The following is an 18,203-nucleotide window of genomic DNA, read 5'->3' as shown; positions in this document are numbered from 1 at the left end:
TTTTAGGTTGTTTTTTTTGTTTTGTTTTGATCTAGGTTTCTTTACTCTCCCTGTGAATAACCCCCCTAAATATTAGCTTAATTATTTAAAAGATTTGTTGTTTAAGAAATATAAAAAGTTAGTTATATTCAAAACAAAAAAATTGTTGTAATTGTTGTAAGGTGCGGCAAAATACAAGATTTTCAAAGAATCTAGAAAACATTTGAATCTGATGCAACACAGTCAAATTGTCAAATACCACTACTTCAAAATAAAAGTCAACATTATGTAATGCATGTTTTTACACTGCAACGGCAGTAATATGTCAAAAAATAAATAAATAATGGAAGTTTAAGGAGCATTTTTATCCACAAAGGTGTCGGTTGAAGCACCTTGCATAAAACAATCAAGTCCATTTTGTAGCTAATCTTTAAAATAATCAAGATCTTAAGTACCAACAAATTCCCCATGTGGAAAATAATAAACACCGAAGTAATTAAATTGGAAATTAAAGGGTTAAAATCCTTACATCAACTGAAGTAGTTTTGAACAAATCCAAAGTTGACATTTAAGGGGGAAAAAATTTAAAATTTATTTTATGTGTACTTGGGATGGATAATTTGCATTTGTGTCTTAAATAAATAAATTGAATTACAATAAATACTTAATTTCTAATCCCAGACACCCGGATATATTGCCTTGTAGTGTGATGTTGAGGCAGGATCAAAATGACAGCCACTTGAGACGTGCACGTCGAGGATTCAGTTACTGTATGGCAGTAATAACAAAGAAAATGTGCTGGTCATGAAGGTTAACAGGACCTGGAGCATGGACAGAGTAAAGGATGCGGAGCAGAAGAATCGAACAAAGAAACTGAAAAACCAGGAACTTAACAAGTGAAGTAGGGGAAGAAAATGACAAAGGAACCAGACGAACTGATCAGAGGCGACGTGGAACAGCTGTGACAGAATGAAAGCTGGAAAACTGAGGGAAGGAGACTAATTAACAGCCGAACAGGACTCAAAGGCTCCACACGATTGTCATGCTAGCAGGTAATAGGATCCTAATTAAGAAATAAACCAAAAGGGAAAAAGCGTCACAATAATCTTAGAGAAATAAATACAAATGTAAAGGGAGCAGAACACAAAAACCGAGAAACTAAACGTGAAGAGATGAAGGAATGCAGGAACACCTGGGTAACAATAATGAATGGCAAGACCTAAAAAAACATACTATTGCTATACTATCGATCAAAACATTAACCTTTTTTTTCCATTTTTTTTTTTTTTTGGTTAAATAAATAATGTATCCCTTGTAAGTATAATGCAATATAATTCACTAAGCTTTCAAAACTAAGTAAAGAAATCTTGATAAATCTCAGGAATGTCCATCCAGAAACAGATTATTTAGTATGTAGATCATTTAGGTTACAGACGCAGATTTATTATTATTAATTTGTTTGAATGTGTCACTGCTGTATCACGGAAGGCTTTTGCACAAACTCTAAGTGTCCTTTAGAGACCCTCTTGGAGCAGCAAACCAGCCTTTTCCCCACTGACCAGCTGTTAAAACCTAACAGATATTGATTGGTTGCATGTTTACAGTTAGTTTCAAACTCTGAAGTCCAGGGATTTATTTCTGATTAGTCCGAACAACAAACACTTGAATGTACAGAAACTGAGACGGAGATAAAGTCTTTGAAAGCAAAGGGGTGGGAATTCAAAAAGCAAATCATGACGGTTAGGTTTGAAAAGGCCAGTTCTCACTGTAGGAACAGACTTTCAGGATGCAAAGAGTTGTGTTTCTGGTGCCTCTACTGGTTGTTGGATCGACATGGACCCACCAGATGGACCCAGTGATAGAAAATAGTCCAGTAAGACCAATGGAGAACTTTGATTTTGAGCAGGTGAGTGTTTAAGACAACAGTTCTTCTTTCTCCCCTCCCCGCCATTTTAGCCACCAGTTTATGCAAAACTGTTTTTTTTTTCTCTTTCTCACCAACTAAAACATTTAGAAGCTCCTCTGTGAAAATGTTTATGTTGATCTCATCAGTTCACCTGCAGATGGCTGGATGTAGACTGACTGTGTATTGTTTTTTTCTTCAGTTTATAGGACGATGGTATGAAATGGCTGTGCTGTCTACTTGTCCTCACTACATGCAGCGCAAGAAGAGAAACCCTGTCATTGTGGCGCTAGACCTGAAACATGTTCCTACTCAGCATAACTTTACAATGACTTCCTCCACCTTCAAGTCAGTTTCTCATGTGTTGTAATTAACTGCAAAATATGTAAGTTTTTGTGTGATCTACAACATGTTTCTTCTTTCAGGAATGGCACATGTGTGGAGACTTTGACAGTTTATAGCTTGACCAGCACTCCAGGGCGATTCTTTCACCATGTTGCAAGTATGTTTCTACTTTTCTCTACATCCTATCTGCGATATAAGGTTGTTTTTCCATAGCATACTACCACATTCAGTAGCAGTAACTCTCTGTAGTTAGTTTTGTGGGATTTTATAAGTTACGTTGCAGTGGAAGAATTTGGACTCGATTTCCTTTAGGGGCTTGCTTCAATTTCTTATTGTTTGAAGTTTGTAATTTAGCATTTCAGTCAGACTTGGTCTGAACTTTGACTGGTACATTTCAGACGTCTTGGTTGTTTCTTTTGTCAGCCTTCTCTACAGATTTGCTGCCGTGTCTCTGGTCTTTGTGCTGTTTGTGACTCAGTTTCACCACATTTGACTGGAACATTTTTAAATCTCAGTCAACTCAACAGCTGTAAGGTGCTTTGGTCCTGTCTCTGCAAAACAGAGCTGATTTTACCCCTCCACCATTGTGCTTTGCTGTTTATGGCCAAATTTTTTCTTTGGTATTAGCTGTCCTGTGGACTTTGTTCTAGAAGTCTTATGGTTCATTCAGATGCAGCAAACCTAATTTGAGTTGCTCTGTTCATTTTAGAAAACAACTTCTGTAAAGCATGCAACAGGGTACAGATTGGGATTTTTACATTTTGAGCAATGCATGGGCTGATCTTGGGGCAGACTTGCAGGAGTTTCCCCTCCTGGGAAGATTGACAGCTGTGTTAGTGTAATGGGCTGTCTTTGCTGTCACTGTGTTAACACACAGCTCATGCTCCAAACCAGCAAAACTCCAAAAATCTGTTCTCCAGAGTAGTTACTCCTACTTTCCCTCCTAAATACACTGCAAACAGTGAGTGTGCGTCAAGTTTTCACACACGGCTTTTTTTTTTTTTTAATCTTCTTTTTTTAATAAATAAGAACACTTTAGAATCTGTTTTGTGCTTTGTCCATTTATGTTTTAAGCAATTTTGGAATCTGGTGAAGACCTCAAGGTTTTGCTCTTTCTAGAATGTAAAGTCCTAAGAGAGTGTGTACTTTCATTTTTCTGTGAAAATCTGTGGAAGGGTTCCTCAGATATCAAAAGAAAATTCCTCTCTGCAGGATTTGGAGCCGATGTGGATTCGTTCGTGATTCGCACAAACTATGATGAGTACGCTCTGATGCTGCAGCTGAGCACAGAGCAACCATCGGGAAATAAAACCACCACAGTTAAGCTTTATGGTAAGTCAACAGAGGTTTTTTAATCTGACTCTGACTGAGTGACCAGGAGAAAGAAACCTGTGATTCAATAACCAAATCAAAACTGTAGTTGAAACCAGAGATTAAGGTTTAAAACAAACCCTTCATTTCACCGACATGTTTCTTTTGACTTGAAGTAAAATGAGTGTTTTTGAGTCGTCCACTCAGCGTCATGACTCTGAACATATTTGGTTTGTGCTATATTCAAAATGATTCAATATACCTTATCATTCTAAAAAAAAAAATTTTATTTTGCCAGAAAAGAACTAAATCCAAACATTTTCTCTCATCTGATTCATCTGTTGGAGACATAGCTACCCAGCAGCCATCCTGGGCTTAAAAAAGAAACAAAATGCAACATGAGAATTTGTCATTCAAATAATCTCCTATGTAAGAGTAAAATAATGACAAATGTCTCCTTCTCAGGTCGAACTACGAGTGTTAGTCGTCCTGTTCTTGATCAATTTAATGCACTCATCAGACATCATGAAATGAGTGAAGATGCTGCTATCATGAACCAACACAAAGGTACTTCTGATATCTGGTTCTTTTCAAACACTCGGTTTTATGGCATGAGAATGTTTTTTTTTTAAAATTATTATTATTATTTTCGAGTCATGTTAGCATGATTTATTAATTATCAAGCTATGTTTTTATATTCTGGCCATTTGAAGATATTACATTTTCACTGGATTAGAAGTATTGTCTCAGATTTGTTAAAGCACTTTCAAAAAGAAGTATTCTGTTTACATTATTCTATTTCTGTATTTATTTTTCTCATAGAAAATTATTAATGTTTTAAACTAAGAGATTTAGGTTTTTTTTTTCTGTCTTTCCAGGTGACTGTTTTTCAGGTAAACAATTGATGGAGAAAACTGCTAACCACCAGGTAGCCGTTTCCCACTATGATGAACCAGCTCATGACTCTATTTGACATGAGAATAATCATAAATAACAGGCCATGTGTTTGTTTTCAGGCTTTTGCTCCTCAGATCTCCAGACAGAATATTACAACAGAGGAAAAGCAAAATGATGTCTGACCAGGTGACAAATAACTCATTGTTAGAAATTTTAAAAAGCCTCGTCTTGGATTTGATTTCTGATGCAGCTCACAGTCTCTCCAACTTTTTGTTTATACATCTTTTAATATACAAAGTTCACTTTTGTTTACTTTAGATTTTCCTCCCAATTTTAAATTGGAAAGAACCTAAGTGGTCAACAGTACCACTGTGCTGGAGCAGCTAAATTAATTTGCAGATTTTGTCTGGGACATAACACAATTACCCAATGTTAAAAAAATGTATTGTATTTTATTTTGTTATTATTACTAGTATTTTTTGTGGTGAATAGTATGCATAAATTAACACAATGTCTCAAAATTCAAATAGAACTAAAGACAAAAAATAATAAAGAACTATTTGTTTGTATGATATCTGTCTGCTGAACTCTGGATCCTTTCTATATTTGTAATATAGCTCAACGCCACATTGTTCTGAGGAGCTGGTTGAGTAGAAGTTCAACTTCAGCTTCACACGTTGAGCTACTGAGTTTGAGCATGTTCGGGTGTAGCTAGTGTGGCGCTGGATAGTGTTAGCGGGGAGACACCAAAGTGTAATTTAATGTCGGTATAAATCCAGCCGTTCAGTGAAGATGTCATGTTAAGGAACAAACGGCATCATGATGGTCGAGGAACACAGCAAACAGAGTGAAGCTGGGTTAGGTTGGAAAACGATATTCCAGACCAGATGCAACAAAGCACACGCTATACGGGAGCTGCAGAGATCCTAAGATCAGTTTGCAGAATTCTTCGATAATCATGTGTTCTGCAAACTTGTCTTTGGCGGAAGAGTGGCGAGAAAAACGCCGCTGATAAAAGAAAATGGTAAGAAGTGTTTACAGATTGACACGAGTCATGTAGGAAACATAGCAAAATCGAGGAAGAAGTCGTTCTGGTCATTTGAGGCCAAACTTGAGCTTTAGAGTCTTTATATTATTAAGTTTGGCAGAAAATTAACCTTCAGTGCACTCCTAACGCACTACCTCCACAAAGACAGATGGTGGCAGCATGGCGCCGTAATTTGTTTTTCTTCATCAGGGATAAGGAAATGCATGCCACACTTTTCAGAATTTAACAAATGTGAAAACTATGAATCCTTTTCATTGCCCTTCACGCTTACGTACTACTTTGTGTTGTTTAACACACATAAAATCCCAATAAACCAGCTTAGTGTTGCATAATAATAAAATGCAAAACGGTTTAGGGGTTGTGATAAGTTTGTGTTGTTACGTTGAAGATTTGACAAAGTAAAGATTTCAAAAGCAGTGATCAGAGGAACACAACTGACCCGATATGACCAGTATGTTCACTTTCTGATCAGCAGGGTGTGCTGTGACAAAAGGAAATGAACTTTTCTCGCCACAATGTAGAAATCGGAACAAGCCAACTCATGAGCAAACTTCTTATCACTTTAGAACCAGAAAAAAAAACTGTAAAAAAATGTATTGTCATTTGTTTAAAAATATATATGCACACTTATGTCTGTTTACAATTCTGCTAAATGATTCAATGAAAGCAAGCATAGTTGTATTCTGCAAACATTTTTCCAAACGTGGGAACTATTACAGAAGAAAATGTCCAGATTTGTGCTTCTAAATCTGATAGTACTGTCAAATGTATATAAAAAAACAAAGTTTATGAAAATCCTGGATCCTGTTTATTTAATAGAATACCATCCATCCATCCATCCATACATTTTCTAACACCCTTGTCCCTCGGTGGGGTCGGGAGGGTTGCTGGTGCGCATCTCCAGCTAACGTTCCGGGCGAGAGGCGGGGTCACCTGGACAGGTTGCCAGTCTGTCTCAGGGCAACACAGAGACACACAGGACAAACAACCACCCACACACACTCACACCTAGGAGCAATTTGGAGAGGCCAATTAACCTGACAGTCATGTTTTTGGACTTTGGGAGGAATTAATAGAATACCTAAACATTTAAATAAACATAATTTCCTTGTTTCTATTTTTTTTTTTTTTGCTCATCTTATAGCACATATTGATCTCCCAGTACTGCAGCATCTCTGAAGTCCAATGTTTGAGTGGTTCACTGCCCCTTGTGATAAATCAAACTAAAGCAGAGACAAACAGAGAGACAGAACTTTGCTCCTTTACTTGTTTGCATTTTTGGAAGCCAGACTGTGGGAGTGATTCTATTCTGAGTCCTTTACAGTTCAATGTGCGATCCTGTTCTCAGCAGTAGAGCGAGGCTGTCACTGTGCTGCACACCTACAGGACAAGGTTCGACAAACGTGGACACAAAGTTCCGACAAGATGCAAAAATCCGTGGCTTTGGTTTCTTTGCTGTTGTTGGGATGGATAGGGGCCCTCCAGGGACTCCCTGTCCTCCCAGATCCTCTTTACAGCACACAGGAGAACTTTGATCTGAGCAAGGTGAGAGGAGAACCTTTTAAGTTTCGCAAGATTATTTGAATCATCGACCGTAACTGCAAGAAATAAAACTGTTTAATACTAAAGATAAAAGCAAGGAAGCACATGTAGAGCTATTTCTTCTTGTTTAGTGTTTCTTGCCTTGCATGTTCTTCATAATACTTAAGGAGTACTTTACATATGTAGATAAAGGCATTAAAATAAAAAATATAAACTTTTTTTAAGTACAAAATGTGCATAGGGAAGAGGCTGAATGGCGGAAACAATGTTTTATAGTCTGGTTACATTTTAAAACATTTTCAGAATATCTGATGTGTGTGATTTTCTACTTTCTGTATGTGCAATGTTTTTTTTATGACAATCCTGTTAACTCTTCATGACAGTTTTTGGGAACATGGCACGATGTTGCAAAGGCGAGTACATCTCCCTACATGCAGCGCTACAGCGGAGAACGAGCCATCGGCAAACTGGTGCTGCAGAAAAGCAGTACGGATGAAAAGCTCAAAATGACCCGAACTGTGCTCAGGTTGGACTACAAATACTGTCGTATGTCAGACTTAAAGAACAAAAGAGTCCTAACATATCACTTATTTTATCAATCAGCAAATGTTTTTCATTTCTTCACTTTTCAATGTCTTCTATGAATTGGAAATTTGTATTTAAAGTCACAGGAAGTCAAAAAAACACACATGCAAATTAAAAGAATGCAAAACATTTGAATTTTATCTGCTTGATGATCAAGGCCAAAATCGATGTTTGCCAAGGCTTTCAAAAGTTCAAACTCTGACACAGTCAAGTATAATCGATGTAGAAACAAAATAATGAGACAGTCTTGGCTCAAGTGGAATATTTCGACATCCAACTTTTTGGATGTCGAAATATACCGAAATATATCCTGGTTTCACCAGAAATATTCTTGGAAATTTCTGGTGAAACACGGATTGAAGTGACAGCAGAACGTATGAGTTTACCACCGCTTTACATTTTAAATGATGCATTCGGTCAGGGGCGTCAAACTCATTTCATTTTGGCCAAATCAAAATCATGAATGTCCTCAAAATTTTGTGGAAGGAGATATTGATAAAAATCCATTAACGAATTGCAAAGATATTAATTAATGGCCGACCCTGCATTCGATGAGTTCTTGAAATAAAACAACATTGATTTTCTACCATGTTGCATTTCTCATTATTTGGTAGTATACAGATAAAAAACTGCCTTGATTTAAAAAAAAAGGGATCCTTTTTTTTTCCACGGGACAAACCATCATTTCAATCCTCTATAACTTTCAAGAATAAAGTTGCAATAAAAACAGGGGGAAAACAATGATTCAAAAAAACAGATGCTATATTTTATTTGTGTGATCACAGATGACTCCTAAAATCACACAATAAAACTAAATATTTAAGCAAAATTCTGCAATTGGGCTCACTCAGATGTTTCTGTGTTGGGACATTAGGAAGCATTACAAAAAGTACCATTCTGGAATTTGATTAGTTGATTTGATCGCATGAGTTAAAGAGTATTTTGTGCAGACGGGGAACATGTCAAGAGAGAACTGGGGATTATGAGTTGACCTCCACACCAGGACGATTTTTCTACCATGTTGCAAGTATGTTGTCTCTCTTGTACTCTCTATCAATTTGGTGTTTGTGCTCTGATGAACACCTGAGGAAATAACTCTTGCTGGACGTTTTCTCCCTCTCTGCAGAGTGGGGAGCCGATGTGGATGCTTATGTCGTCCATACCAACTACAACGAGTACGCCATTATGATTATGAGCAAGCAGAAATCAACAGGAGACAAGAGCATCTCACTCAAGCTTTACAGTGAGCTTCCACCTCCTGTAGAGTCGCCTTTGGAAAACATCCATCCATCCATCCATCCATCCATCCATCCATCCATCCATCCATCCATCCATCCATCCATCCATCCATCCATCCATCCATCCATCCANCATCCATCCATCCATCCATCCATCCATCCATCCATCCATCCATCCATCCATCCATCCATCCATCCATCCATCCATCCATCCATCCATCCATCCATTTTCTTACACCCTTGTCCCATGATGGAAATTGTTGACACATTCTCAACCAAATACTCTTTAAGGAAGCACAAAGCAAAAGTGAACAGATGTAGGATGTGGATTTCCTGTGGCACATTTTTAACAATACTTCAAAGATAACGTGTGGAAAATCAATTGGCTTTCCGCCTGACTGCGATCCGTCTGGGCTATAGCAGGAGCAGGCGGTAATTTTGGTAAGAAAAATTAATTAAAAAATTAAAAATGCTTGTCATGTGTTCTCTGTAGGTCGGACAAAGACTGTGAGACCAACGATCCTGGAGGACTTTAAAACTCTGGCCAGAGAGCAAGGAATGGGTGACGGCGCCATTTACATTAGAAAGGACAAAGGTAGACAAACGCAATTGCATGCAAACATATGCTAACATATGCTAAATAACAAAAAATATATTTTATGCATCATGTAATACTTGTCCCAACAGAGACAGTTTTAATATCTGTACACATTGTCTATTCAGTCATATACGAAAAAGGTTTCCATTTTCTCTGTGTGCAGGCGACTGTGTTCCTGGGGAGAAGGTGACCGAGCCGACAAGTCAGCCTGAGCCTCAGCCTGAGCCTGAGCCTAAGGTAGATCCAATCATCCACAACTATTGGGCAATATGGAGTTAGCACTAGCCTAACCCTAACCCTAAGTGACAATAAGAACTACTCATTTCTTTTTTTAGGTGACTGCATAACAGAGAAACAATAGCCCAACAAGCACACATACTCCTCTTGAAAAATTTTTTAAAAATTTGCCAGGGTGTCTTAGGATATAAATTCCTACAATGTGTAACTGCATTTAATTATATTATCAAATGTTTTTTTTAAAGAAATGTATCACTATAAATTGTAGGATAAATGCCCACCACTATGGATCATATGGATGAAACCAGATCTTTACATCAATTGAAAAATCATATAAGACGTTTTTCGTCTTTTTGTCCCCATCACCCTTTGACTTTAAACCGGACAGCATTTAATCTTTTATGCGAGTTATGAAAACCTAAATAATGTGTTTTTGATGATTTGTTTGTATTCAGTAGCTTTAAAATATTAGTAAAGTCCATGTGATGCAACATTTTAACCACCGGGTTAGGGAAAAATATGACTGAAAAGGTCTTCACAATACCTAATACAGTATATTGTTTTTTGGGAAAAATAAATGCTTGTGCTTTTAGCAATGGCCTACTTTTTGAAATCTACAAACATGCAGTTGCATGGTAAATGGATAATATGATGATTTTGACATAGAAACCTACACAATCAGTTTGCTTTGCAACCTTTCTGTTGATGCTGACTGAGTTTTGTCTCTCTGTGTTGCAGCGGGTGAGGAGAAATATTGTGTCTTCTTTGACCCTTGACGACACAGAGGGCTCTGGTTTCGAAACGCCACTGTTCAATGGAACCAGTGAGAGATGAGCCACATTAAAACATCACTTTAGTACCTTTATAATATCTAAAGGAGTCACACACTTTCTCTGTCTGTCTTTACAGTGGCATGTAACGCCGCTCCGGACACTGGACCGTGTTTCGGGTTGCTTTATCGCTACTTCTACAACTCTTCCTCAATGAGCTGCGAGCTCTTCCAGTACGGCGGCTGTGTAGGCAATCAGAACAACTTTGTGACAGAGAGAGAATGTCTGCAGAGATGCCGCACAGAGGGTGAGAAGAGATAACGTTCTGCTTGGTATTTGACCAATAAGGAGGATTTAATCGAGGTTCAACTTACTTGATTCTCCAGCTGTGTGCCGTCTTCCCATGGCTGCCCAGCCCTGCACGGGTCAACCAGCTGTCTGGGTCTTCGACCCGTCCACTGGACTGTGCGTGGCCTACAAACAGGGCTTCTGTCAGCCCAATGCTAACAAGTTCTACACCAAGTCAGAGTGTGAAGAGTACTGCGGGGTGGTGAAAGACGGTGAGGCTGTTTGGAGATCATCCCGGATACACATTTTGCAGTGAAAAAGCTGGACATGTTCATCTTTGTGAAAGTCTGGTAGAATTTGCATTCATTCATGAACAACACGACAGAAACCCAATGAAAGTGTATGTCATAAAGTAAAAAGCCTTATTCAGAACATTTCATGTATTTCTCTGTTTGCAGACGGCCTGCTGATGTCAAACTGAGCAAACCGAGGAAGAGCTGGCTGCTGCTCTCCAGATCTCTTTTCACAGAGACGAATCATGAATTGGAATCAAACACGGTGCACAACGAAAGTACATCCTGGCAAATCAACTCTGAAGTCACATCATGTCAAGCTATCAATAAAAAGTCAATACTTTGTGGGTCGGTTATTATTGCGTTTCTGTTTGTGCAGGATTCAAAGTAACGGAAGGTTCCAGTTTACATCATATTAGTGTCGAACAGGAGTTTCAATAATACAAATCCGATGTCTTTCAAAAGAAAGATCATGGTTCAAATTGGTCAATATTTGCAACTATTCTTAGTTTTCTTATTTTAGTTTGTTCCTTCATATATTTTGGATTTCATCTTTAGTATACCATACAGAGAAAACTGTGCAAAAGTCTTCATACCTTTGACATCCAATCGGCTAACAAACTGGACACATGATGCTGCTAGTGGTCTCTCGTGTTTGGCTAACTGGTCTCTCTAAATTGTTCTTGGGTATGAATGTGTGCTTCAATGGTTGGTTGTCTTTCTGTTCACTTGTGATGGACTGGTGACCTGTCCAGGGTGTCCTGCTTCTAGCCCAATGGCTGCTGGAGAAACTCACCAACTCCTCATTAATCTTGCACTAACACAAGGATTGTAAGCTAATGAATGTATGAATGTAATGTAACAAAATGTTGGTAGGACATCAAATTAACTGCATTTTGTCAAATCCTCTCAGTTTATATATATTTAAAAATCAACATTTTTAAACTATCTGCAAAAATTGGAACATCTTGCATGTTTAAGCTGCCTCCTTCTCCTTTTGACATCTGTTTTAGAATACAAAGCAGTCAAAATGTGTACTTCATACTGTAATTTATAAAACAATGAGCTTTGGTTCTGTTTTGTGAAAATGCAGAAGTGTATTATCACTGTTTTAAATGGGTAAATGTGCAAAGATACACATGTGCAAAATTAATTTTCTGTTGTTTTTTAAAGAAAAAATATAAGTGCAATTTTAGTGTTTGTGTTTATCTATCCTGCCAAGAGATAATCAACAAAGAGCAAATAAGATGCTCTCAATTGAAATCAAGGAGCTTTTTAAGCCAACTTCCTATTCAAGGTCAAAACCAGGAGGTGGCGATATTCTTCAAACTAAACACGACCCTCCTGAGTTTCTCTCTGATTCCTGTTCTCATGCAGCGACTTTAGTCAGCAAATGATGAGTCATTCAGAGCTGAAAAAGTCACCACTGCAGCTTTCTCTCCGGTGAAGGAGCCAGGCTTCCTGTTCTCGGTTCCCAGAGTTCCCGGCTGCTGGCAGTAGAATGCTGGGAATATCCGGAAAGGAAGGGGAAGTGACATCACAGAGCTGACCTTCCGTACCAGGCCAGTTCACCTGGTGCACGCTGCACGAGAGGTGCCAAACAACCAAACACACACAGATAGCAAGAGGAACTTACTTTTGTCTTGCTCTGAGAGAGATGAGTGCATATTCAACAGTGTTCCTGAGACATTTTGACACTTTGAGTTTGTTTTTCCAAGAGAGCAGTGAAAGAGAGAATCTGAGGTTCCCATGAAGAGAGAGGAAGCGATAACCTCGATTAGTTCTGCAGAAAACTTTCCGACAGTCTGAACTCGCCACAAATCTGGCAATAAAATTCCCACCGCAGCTTCAGCTGCTTCTCTCTACAGCAAATACTTCAACTTTTAATCTGTTCAGCAATTATTTGTAATTTTTACTGCCGTACAGACAGCAGAAATAACTTTTTATTGCTCTGAATTTCTTCAGCTCACTGTGAATTTACTGCTCCAGTTATACTTTAGAACACAACCTTCTGCTTAAGACAACATCTAAACTCCAAAAAAAAAAAATTCTAAGATTTGATTTGGTAGGTAGGAGGATTTTGTCTACAAATGCATTACTTCCTGGTCCTTATGTTTCCTCAGCTGCCTGTCAGAGGCTGGGGAACGTGTCAGTCCTCCATCCTGATTGAATCTTAAATTTCTTTAACTACTTGTTCAAGATGTCCACCACAAAGAAAATGTATCTTACTGTTTCAAGAGCTATGGATTTTTTTGGTTATTTTAGATTTGGCCACTTAACTGTGGTCAAATTATCATAATCTTTAGAATTTGGTTTTATGTTTTCCAGTGTTTTAAGATTCCTTGTTATTTTTTGTTTTTCAAATGTGTTCGTTTTTCAGCTTTTAGTCTCTGTATAACTTAGTGATTTTATTTTGAAAGTCTGTCTTTTCTGCTTTATTGTTTCCCTGTTGCTTCTGTGTGCTTCTGTCACATTTTTGGTCCGAGTCTTATTTTAGTTCGATCACTTCTTATTTTAAGTTGTGCCTCCAGTTTGTTCACATTTCAGATTGTTGCTTCCTCGTTCCCTGTGTATTCTTTTTTTTTTTTAAGGTTTTGTTGGCTCTACTGGCCTTTATTTGAAAGTAGTTTGACAGGAAAGAGGGTCATGAGAGAGGGGGAAGACATGTGGCAAATGTCGCCAGGCCGGGAATCGAACCTGCGACCACCAGCATGAGGACTAAGGCCTCAATACATGGGTTGTGCTTTGCCTCTCCTGTCACTGCTGCACCTTGTTTCTAATCAACCACCTGCTCCTTGTTCAGTGATCAACACCCAGTAAGTTAATTGTCAGAAACAACTCTTACCTGCGTCACGCCTTCTGGGGCTCCTGTAGCTCTTTCCTTTTGTTAGTCCCCCCCACCCACCTCCTCACTGTACTTGGGTCCTGTGCTACACCATTCTGTGACACAAGTAGCATAAAAGGCAATATTGTTTTACTGTAATCCTCACAAACTACACTGTTTTCTGTTCTATCTTTTTTATAACTGCATAGGTATGACAAATTGTGCACATTCAAACATCTTAAAATCTAGCTGTGGTTTTGACCGAACAAAGTGACACAAAAATTATTAGGTAAATATTTCAAATAGACTGAAGCCTGACATTTTTCTTGCAGATATTATCAGAGTTATTATCAGTATTGTGAAGAAAGCCTCGGTCGTCACACGTCCTACTGTGGAAACTCGAACCATACGTGTAAGACACATGGGACAGTTTTCCACTCCAAACTACATTCTGCTGTGCAAAGCTATTTAGAGACTGTCTCATTTATATATTTTGGATTCAAAGACTCTCTTTCTCATTTACATTTTTAATTCACTGCTTTTAAACAGCACAAATTTAGCAAATTTTGTTTGTAGTGTAGTTGTGTTTTTTCATTTGTTTGAAATCTTTTAGGGCAACATACTTGGTAAAATTAGAAATTCAGACGTGGAGGACAAGTACCCTGTGACAGACAAACAGTATTTCAAAACACTGACTAAGCATCAGGGAGAAAAAAACATCAGTGAATACCTGACAGAGCTGCCTGGTGCTTTGGGAACGAAATGCGAAAAACATTTGTGTCGCCAAAGAGCCAGAAAAAAGAGAAAAGGAGAAATCTGAAAAATTCAACCTAATGCTCATTTGCTGCTTTTCATAAATTGTGGAATTGTTGACAAAAGTCTTTGCTGAAATAAAAGAATGAATAAAGATGCATTAAATAAACAGTGAAGACAAAATATCCAGTGTCTGAAAGCAAAAATGTGCTTTGTATGTAGGGAAGCATTTATAATGAGATAACTGAGGTTAGAGGTCCTCTAACAGTGAAACTTTTAGAGGACTTCTAAAAGTTTCACTTGATTTTATCCAGGGGTATCAATTTAAAGCAGGGGTCACCAACTCCAGTCCTTGAGGGCTGTCGTCCTGCAACTTTTAAATGTGTCTCTGCTCAAACACACCTGGATCAAATAAACTGCTCATTTCCAGCCTATTGCAGAGAGGAATGAATGCTGGTGAGGAAATTCAGACATTTTGGAGCAGAGGTGAATTTAAAAGTTGAAGGATGGTAGCCCTTGAGGACTGGGGTTGGTGACCCATGATTTAATGGATGCCAACATTTTGGAAAATGTTAAATTGTTTCCATTTATTTCACAATCATGCCTGACTCCATGTTGAGTCGGGTTTTCAGGAGTCTGTTTTACTAATTTCTTGTGGACTTTTCTGTTCAAACAGCTGTGAAAAGATGCTGAGCTCTTATTTGGGATGACTCATATGTAGGTGGTTCCAGTAATGCAGCGTTCATCTCTGTGTTCAGTGACCCCTGACCGACTGACCTGAAGAATATTCTGCCCTCCACCGTCTGTCTCTCTACACAGTGTGACACTCCGGCCCACTCTGCTCTGAATGACCTCTCCATGACATACACACACAGAGTGTAGCTGACCACTCAGCACACTCCCAGACGAGATGCACACACACACACACAATCGTAGGAGCCGGGACATTCCTTTCCCCAGGTGGCAGAAAAGAAGCAGCCAGATCAATGTCCTAATGGGCTGCACACCAGCGGCAGACAATTATTAACCCCTGACGGGTGTGAGGTCCTCCTCTATCAGGACAGACTATTGAATGACCTGTGTGTGTGCGTGTGTGTGTGGTGAGAGACGTATTTCTGTCATGTGGACCTGGTTAACCGCCATACAAGAGGTGTCCTATAGTGAGAAAACGGGACGTTACATGTCAGCAAAATATGCTCTAAATAACTATGTATTTATAGATTTTTAAGCATCAAAACATATTTTTATGCATATTTTATACATTTACAGATCAATACGGTAATATGGATATATTGAAAAATGATGTTTGGATGATGTCATAACTACGCCCCCCCCCCCCTGTTTTCTCACTTCACCATTATGACAGCTCTCTTAGGTTTAGCTCCTTTATCCTCCAACTCCCCATCTCTTTTTCGCCCCTAGGCCTCCACTTCAAATCCAGCATGTCCATGCTTGTGTGTGTGTGTGTGTGTGTGTGTGTGTGTGTGTGTGTGTGTGTGTGTGTGTGTGTGTGTGTGTGTGTGGCGGACTGGTGGTGGGGGGACAATAGGCAGTAAGGGGACCAGCTGAATGGGACTATTGAGCCTGCTCAGCCAAACAGAAAATCATCTCCCATCTCACTTCAAACCCCACAGTTTCACTCTGTACAAGCGGGCCTTTATTCTCCATAATTACTCACTGATACACATGTACACGCACTTTGGCACACACACACATTTACATATATACAAATGCATATTGCTTGTTTGCTCGTGTACCTTGATGTGTGCATGTATGTACCAATGTGTGTTAACTTGGACAGTTTGGAGTTCTGTCTGAATTTATTCTTTCTGGAGGGAAATAAAATAAAACAAAACAAAATTATTACATTTAAAATTGATAATTATGAATTTTAATAATGTATATGCTTCGCACAAACACGCAGACACATATGTTTTACAAATGGTCTTATTTTTTTCTGCCAATATGACAGTGTTTGAGCCTGGAACCCGTCATCCTGCATGTTAAAACTTCGCCTTAGCTACAATCGCGTGGAGCCTAAAAGTAGGATGGGAAAAGATTCAGTCTAATCACTATAATCTCCAACCCCATATAAGCCTTATTTTATCTGCTGTAATAAACAAATATTGCTGCAACATCTGTGTCACACTGTGTGTTAACAACCTAATTCACGGTAAGCCCCTTAACTAGAGGAATTATCAGAAACCACCTGTCAGACAGAGGCAGCAGGCCTCGACAGAGAAAGTGCTGCTGAATGATGCAGCCAGAGGGGCATTTAAACCCATACAGTCACTCCTAGCATGAGATTCTCACCATAAACATAAACAGCTTCACTGTTAATGCTGAAAAAGCAGATTTGATGTAACTTCATTTTAAATTGGATTTTAAAATATTATTCCTCTTGTTGTTCAATAAAGTGATTATTTCAGAGTCATAAATGCCATGTATAACATGATATGTGATGATAACATGATATGTGATGATAACATGATATGTGATGATAACATGATATTTGATGATAACATGATATGTGATGATTTTGACACTAGGATTTAGTGAACAGCACACGTCTGTCTTTTTCATCTGACTTCCCGGTAACACTTTATTTGACGGGGTGTGCATAACACTGACATGACCCTGTCAGAAACATGACATAACACCTGTCATTAACATAAAGAAGTCTTTATGAATGTTTATGACAGTTGTCATTAAGTGTCATTTGGTAAATAATGACACTTTTAATGCTAAGTTGCTCTAAAAGTTGCATTATTAAAAATGCCAACTTTGCATGATTTTGTAAATTATAATTTAATGCAAAGTTGGCATTTTTAATGGACTTTCAATGCAACTTTTAAAGCAACTTTGCATTAAAAGTGTCATTATTTACCAAATGACACTTCATGACAACTGTCATAAACATTCATAAAGACTCCTTCATGTCCATGTCAGATGTTATGTCATGTTTATGACAGTGTCATGTCAGTCTTATGCACACCCCGTCAAATAAAGTGTTACTGACTTCAAATTAGTATTACTTCACAGACAGACTCTCCTGTAAGCAAGAGAAATGTGTAGGAGTGTCTGGCAGTCTACAGAAACAGGTGTGGGAGGGTGAGAGCAGAACAAATCTGCTACTCACAGCTGGAAAAAACACCAGTACCTCTGGGAGTTTTTCTGGCTAATGAAAGGTTTTTTTTCATGTCTAGTTAAACCACTCACTGTTTAGTGGTCTGCCTGCCTGCCTGCCTGCCTGCCTGCCTGCCTGCCTGCCTGCCTGCCTGCCTGCCTGTCTGTCTGTCTGTCTGTCTGTCTGTCTGTCTGTCTGTCTGTCTAGGCTGACTAAGAGCTACCTGAAAGCTCTTGGTTTCAGTTCTTGTTACCGTTCATCTGTGCGATGATCAGCAGTATTAGATTAATTTAATAGATCAGGAACTGAGGACGCTAATTGTGTTTGTTCAGCAAGAGGAATTGGAAAAGTGTGCAAATTTCTCCTGGATACAAGATTCCAGCTGCTCAGTAGAGTGACTTCTGTTCTGTTTTCCTCTAATGCACCAATTTCGCTACTTCAGATACATTTTAGATTGTTATTTTT

General features: G+C 38.5%; 2 protein-coding genes across 2 annotated transcripts; both read left to right on the top strand.

Annotated features, from left to right (window-relative positions):
• Positions 1–424: 424 nt before the first annotated feature.
• Positions 425–6,360, top strand: LOC103473621 (protein AMBP-like). The gene is made up of 7 exons (XM_008423990.2): positions 425–1,885; positions 2,085–2,230; positions 2,308–2,384; positions 3,440–3,559; positions 4,004–4,105; positions 4,417–4,466; positions 4,555–6,360. The coding sequence occupies exons 1-7, from the start codon at positions 1,766–1,768 to the stop codon at positions 4,615–4,617; spliced, it is 678 nt and encodes a 225-aa protein (XP_008422212.1). The 5' UTR covers positions 425–1,765; the 3' UTR covers positions 4,618–6,360.
• A 409-nt stretch (positions 6,361–6,769) lies between these two features.
• LOC103473620 (protein AMBP) lies at positions 6,770–11,375 on the top strand. Its single transcript, XM_008423989.2, has 10 exons — positions 6,770–7,028; positions 7,409–7,551; positions 8,561–8,637; positions 8,737–8,853; positions 9,342–9,443; positions 9,610–9,683; positions 10,422–10,506; positions 10,593–10,760; positions 10,840–11,013; positions 11,200–11,375. Exons 1-10 carry the CDS (start codon positions 6,909–6,911, stop codon positions 11,220–11,222), a joined length of 1,083 nt encoding a protein of 360 aa, XP_008422211.1. The 5' UTR covers positions 6,770–6,908; the 3' UTR covers positions 11,223–11,375.
• Positions 11,376–18,203: the final 6,828 nt, after the last annotated feature.

This window comes from Poecilia reticulata, linkage group LG12, assembly GCF_000633615.1.
Source record: "Poecilia reticulata strain Guanapo linkage group LG12, Guppy_female_1.0+MT, whole genome shotgun sequence".
NCBI classification, from domain to species: Eukaryota; Metazoa; Chordata; class Actinopteri; order Cyprinodontiformes; family Poeciliidae; genus Poecilia; species Poecilia reticulata.
This window is presented reverse-complemented; position numbering and strand designations above follow the sequence as displayed.

Excerpts from the sequence above, each read along its gene's own strand:
- LOC103473621 (XM_008423990.2), top strand. The coding sequence starts at position 1,766 with ATGCAAAGAGTTGTGTTTCTGGTGCCTCTACTGGTTGTTGGATCGACA. Across the intron at positions 2,231-2,307 it reads ATGACTTCCTCCACCTTCAA|GAATGGCACATGTGTGGAGA; the intron begins GTCAGTTTCTCA and ends TTCTTCTTTCAG. Across the intron at positions 4,106-4,416 it reads TATCATGAACCAACACAAAG|GTGACTGTTTTTCAGGTAAA; the intron begins GTACTTCTGATA and ends CTGTCTTTCCAG.
- LOC103473620 (XM_008423989.2), top strand. The coding sequence starts at position 6,909 with ATGCAAAAATCCGTGGCTTTGGTTTCTTTGCTGTTGTTGGGATGGATA. Across the intron at positions 8,854-9,341 it reads CATCTCACTCAAGCTTTACA|GTCGGACAAAGACTGTGAGA; the intron begins GTGAGCTTCCAC and ends TGTTCTCTGTAG. Across the intron at positions 11,014-11,199 it reads CTGCGGGGTGGTGAAAGACG|ACGGCCTGCTGATGTCAAAC; the intron begins GTGAGGCTGTTT and ends CTCTGTTTGCAG.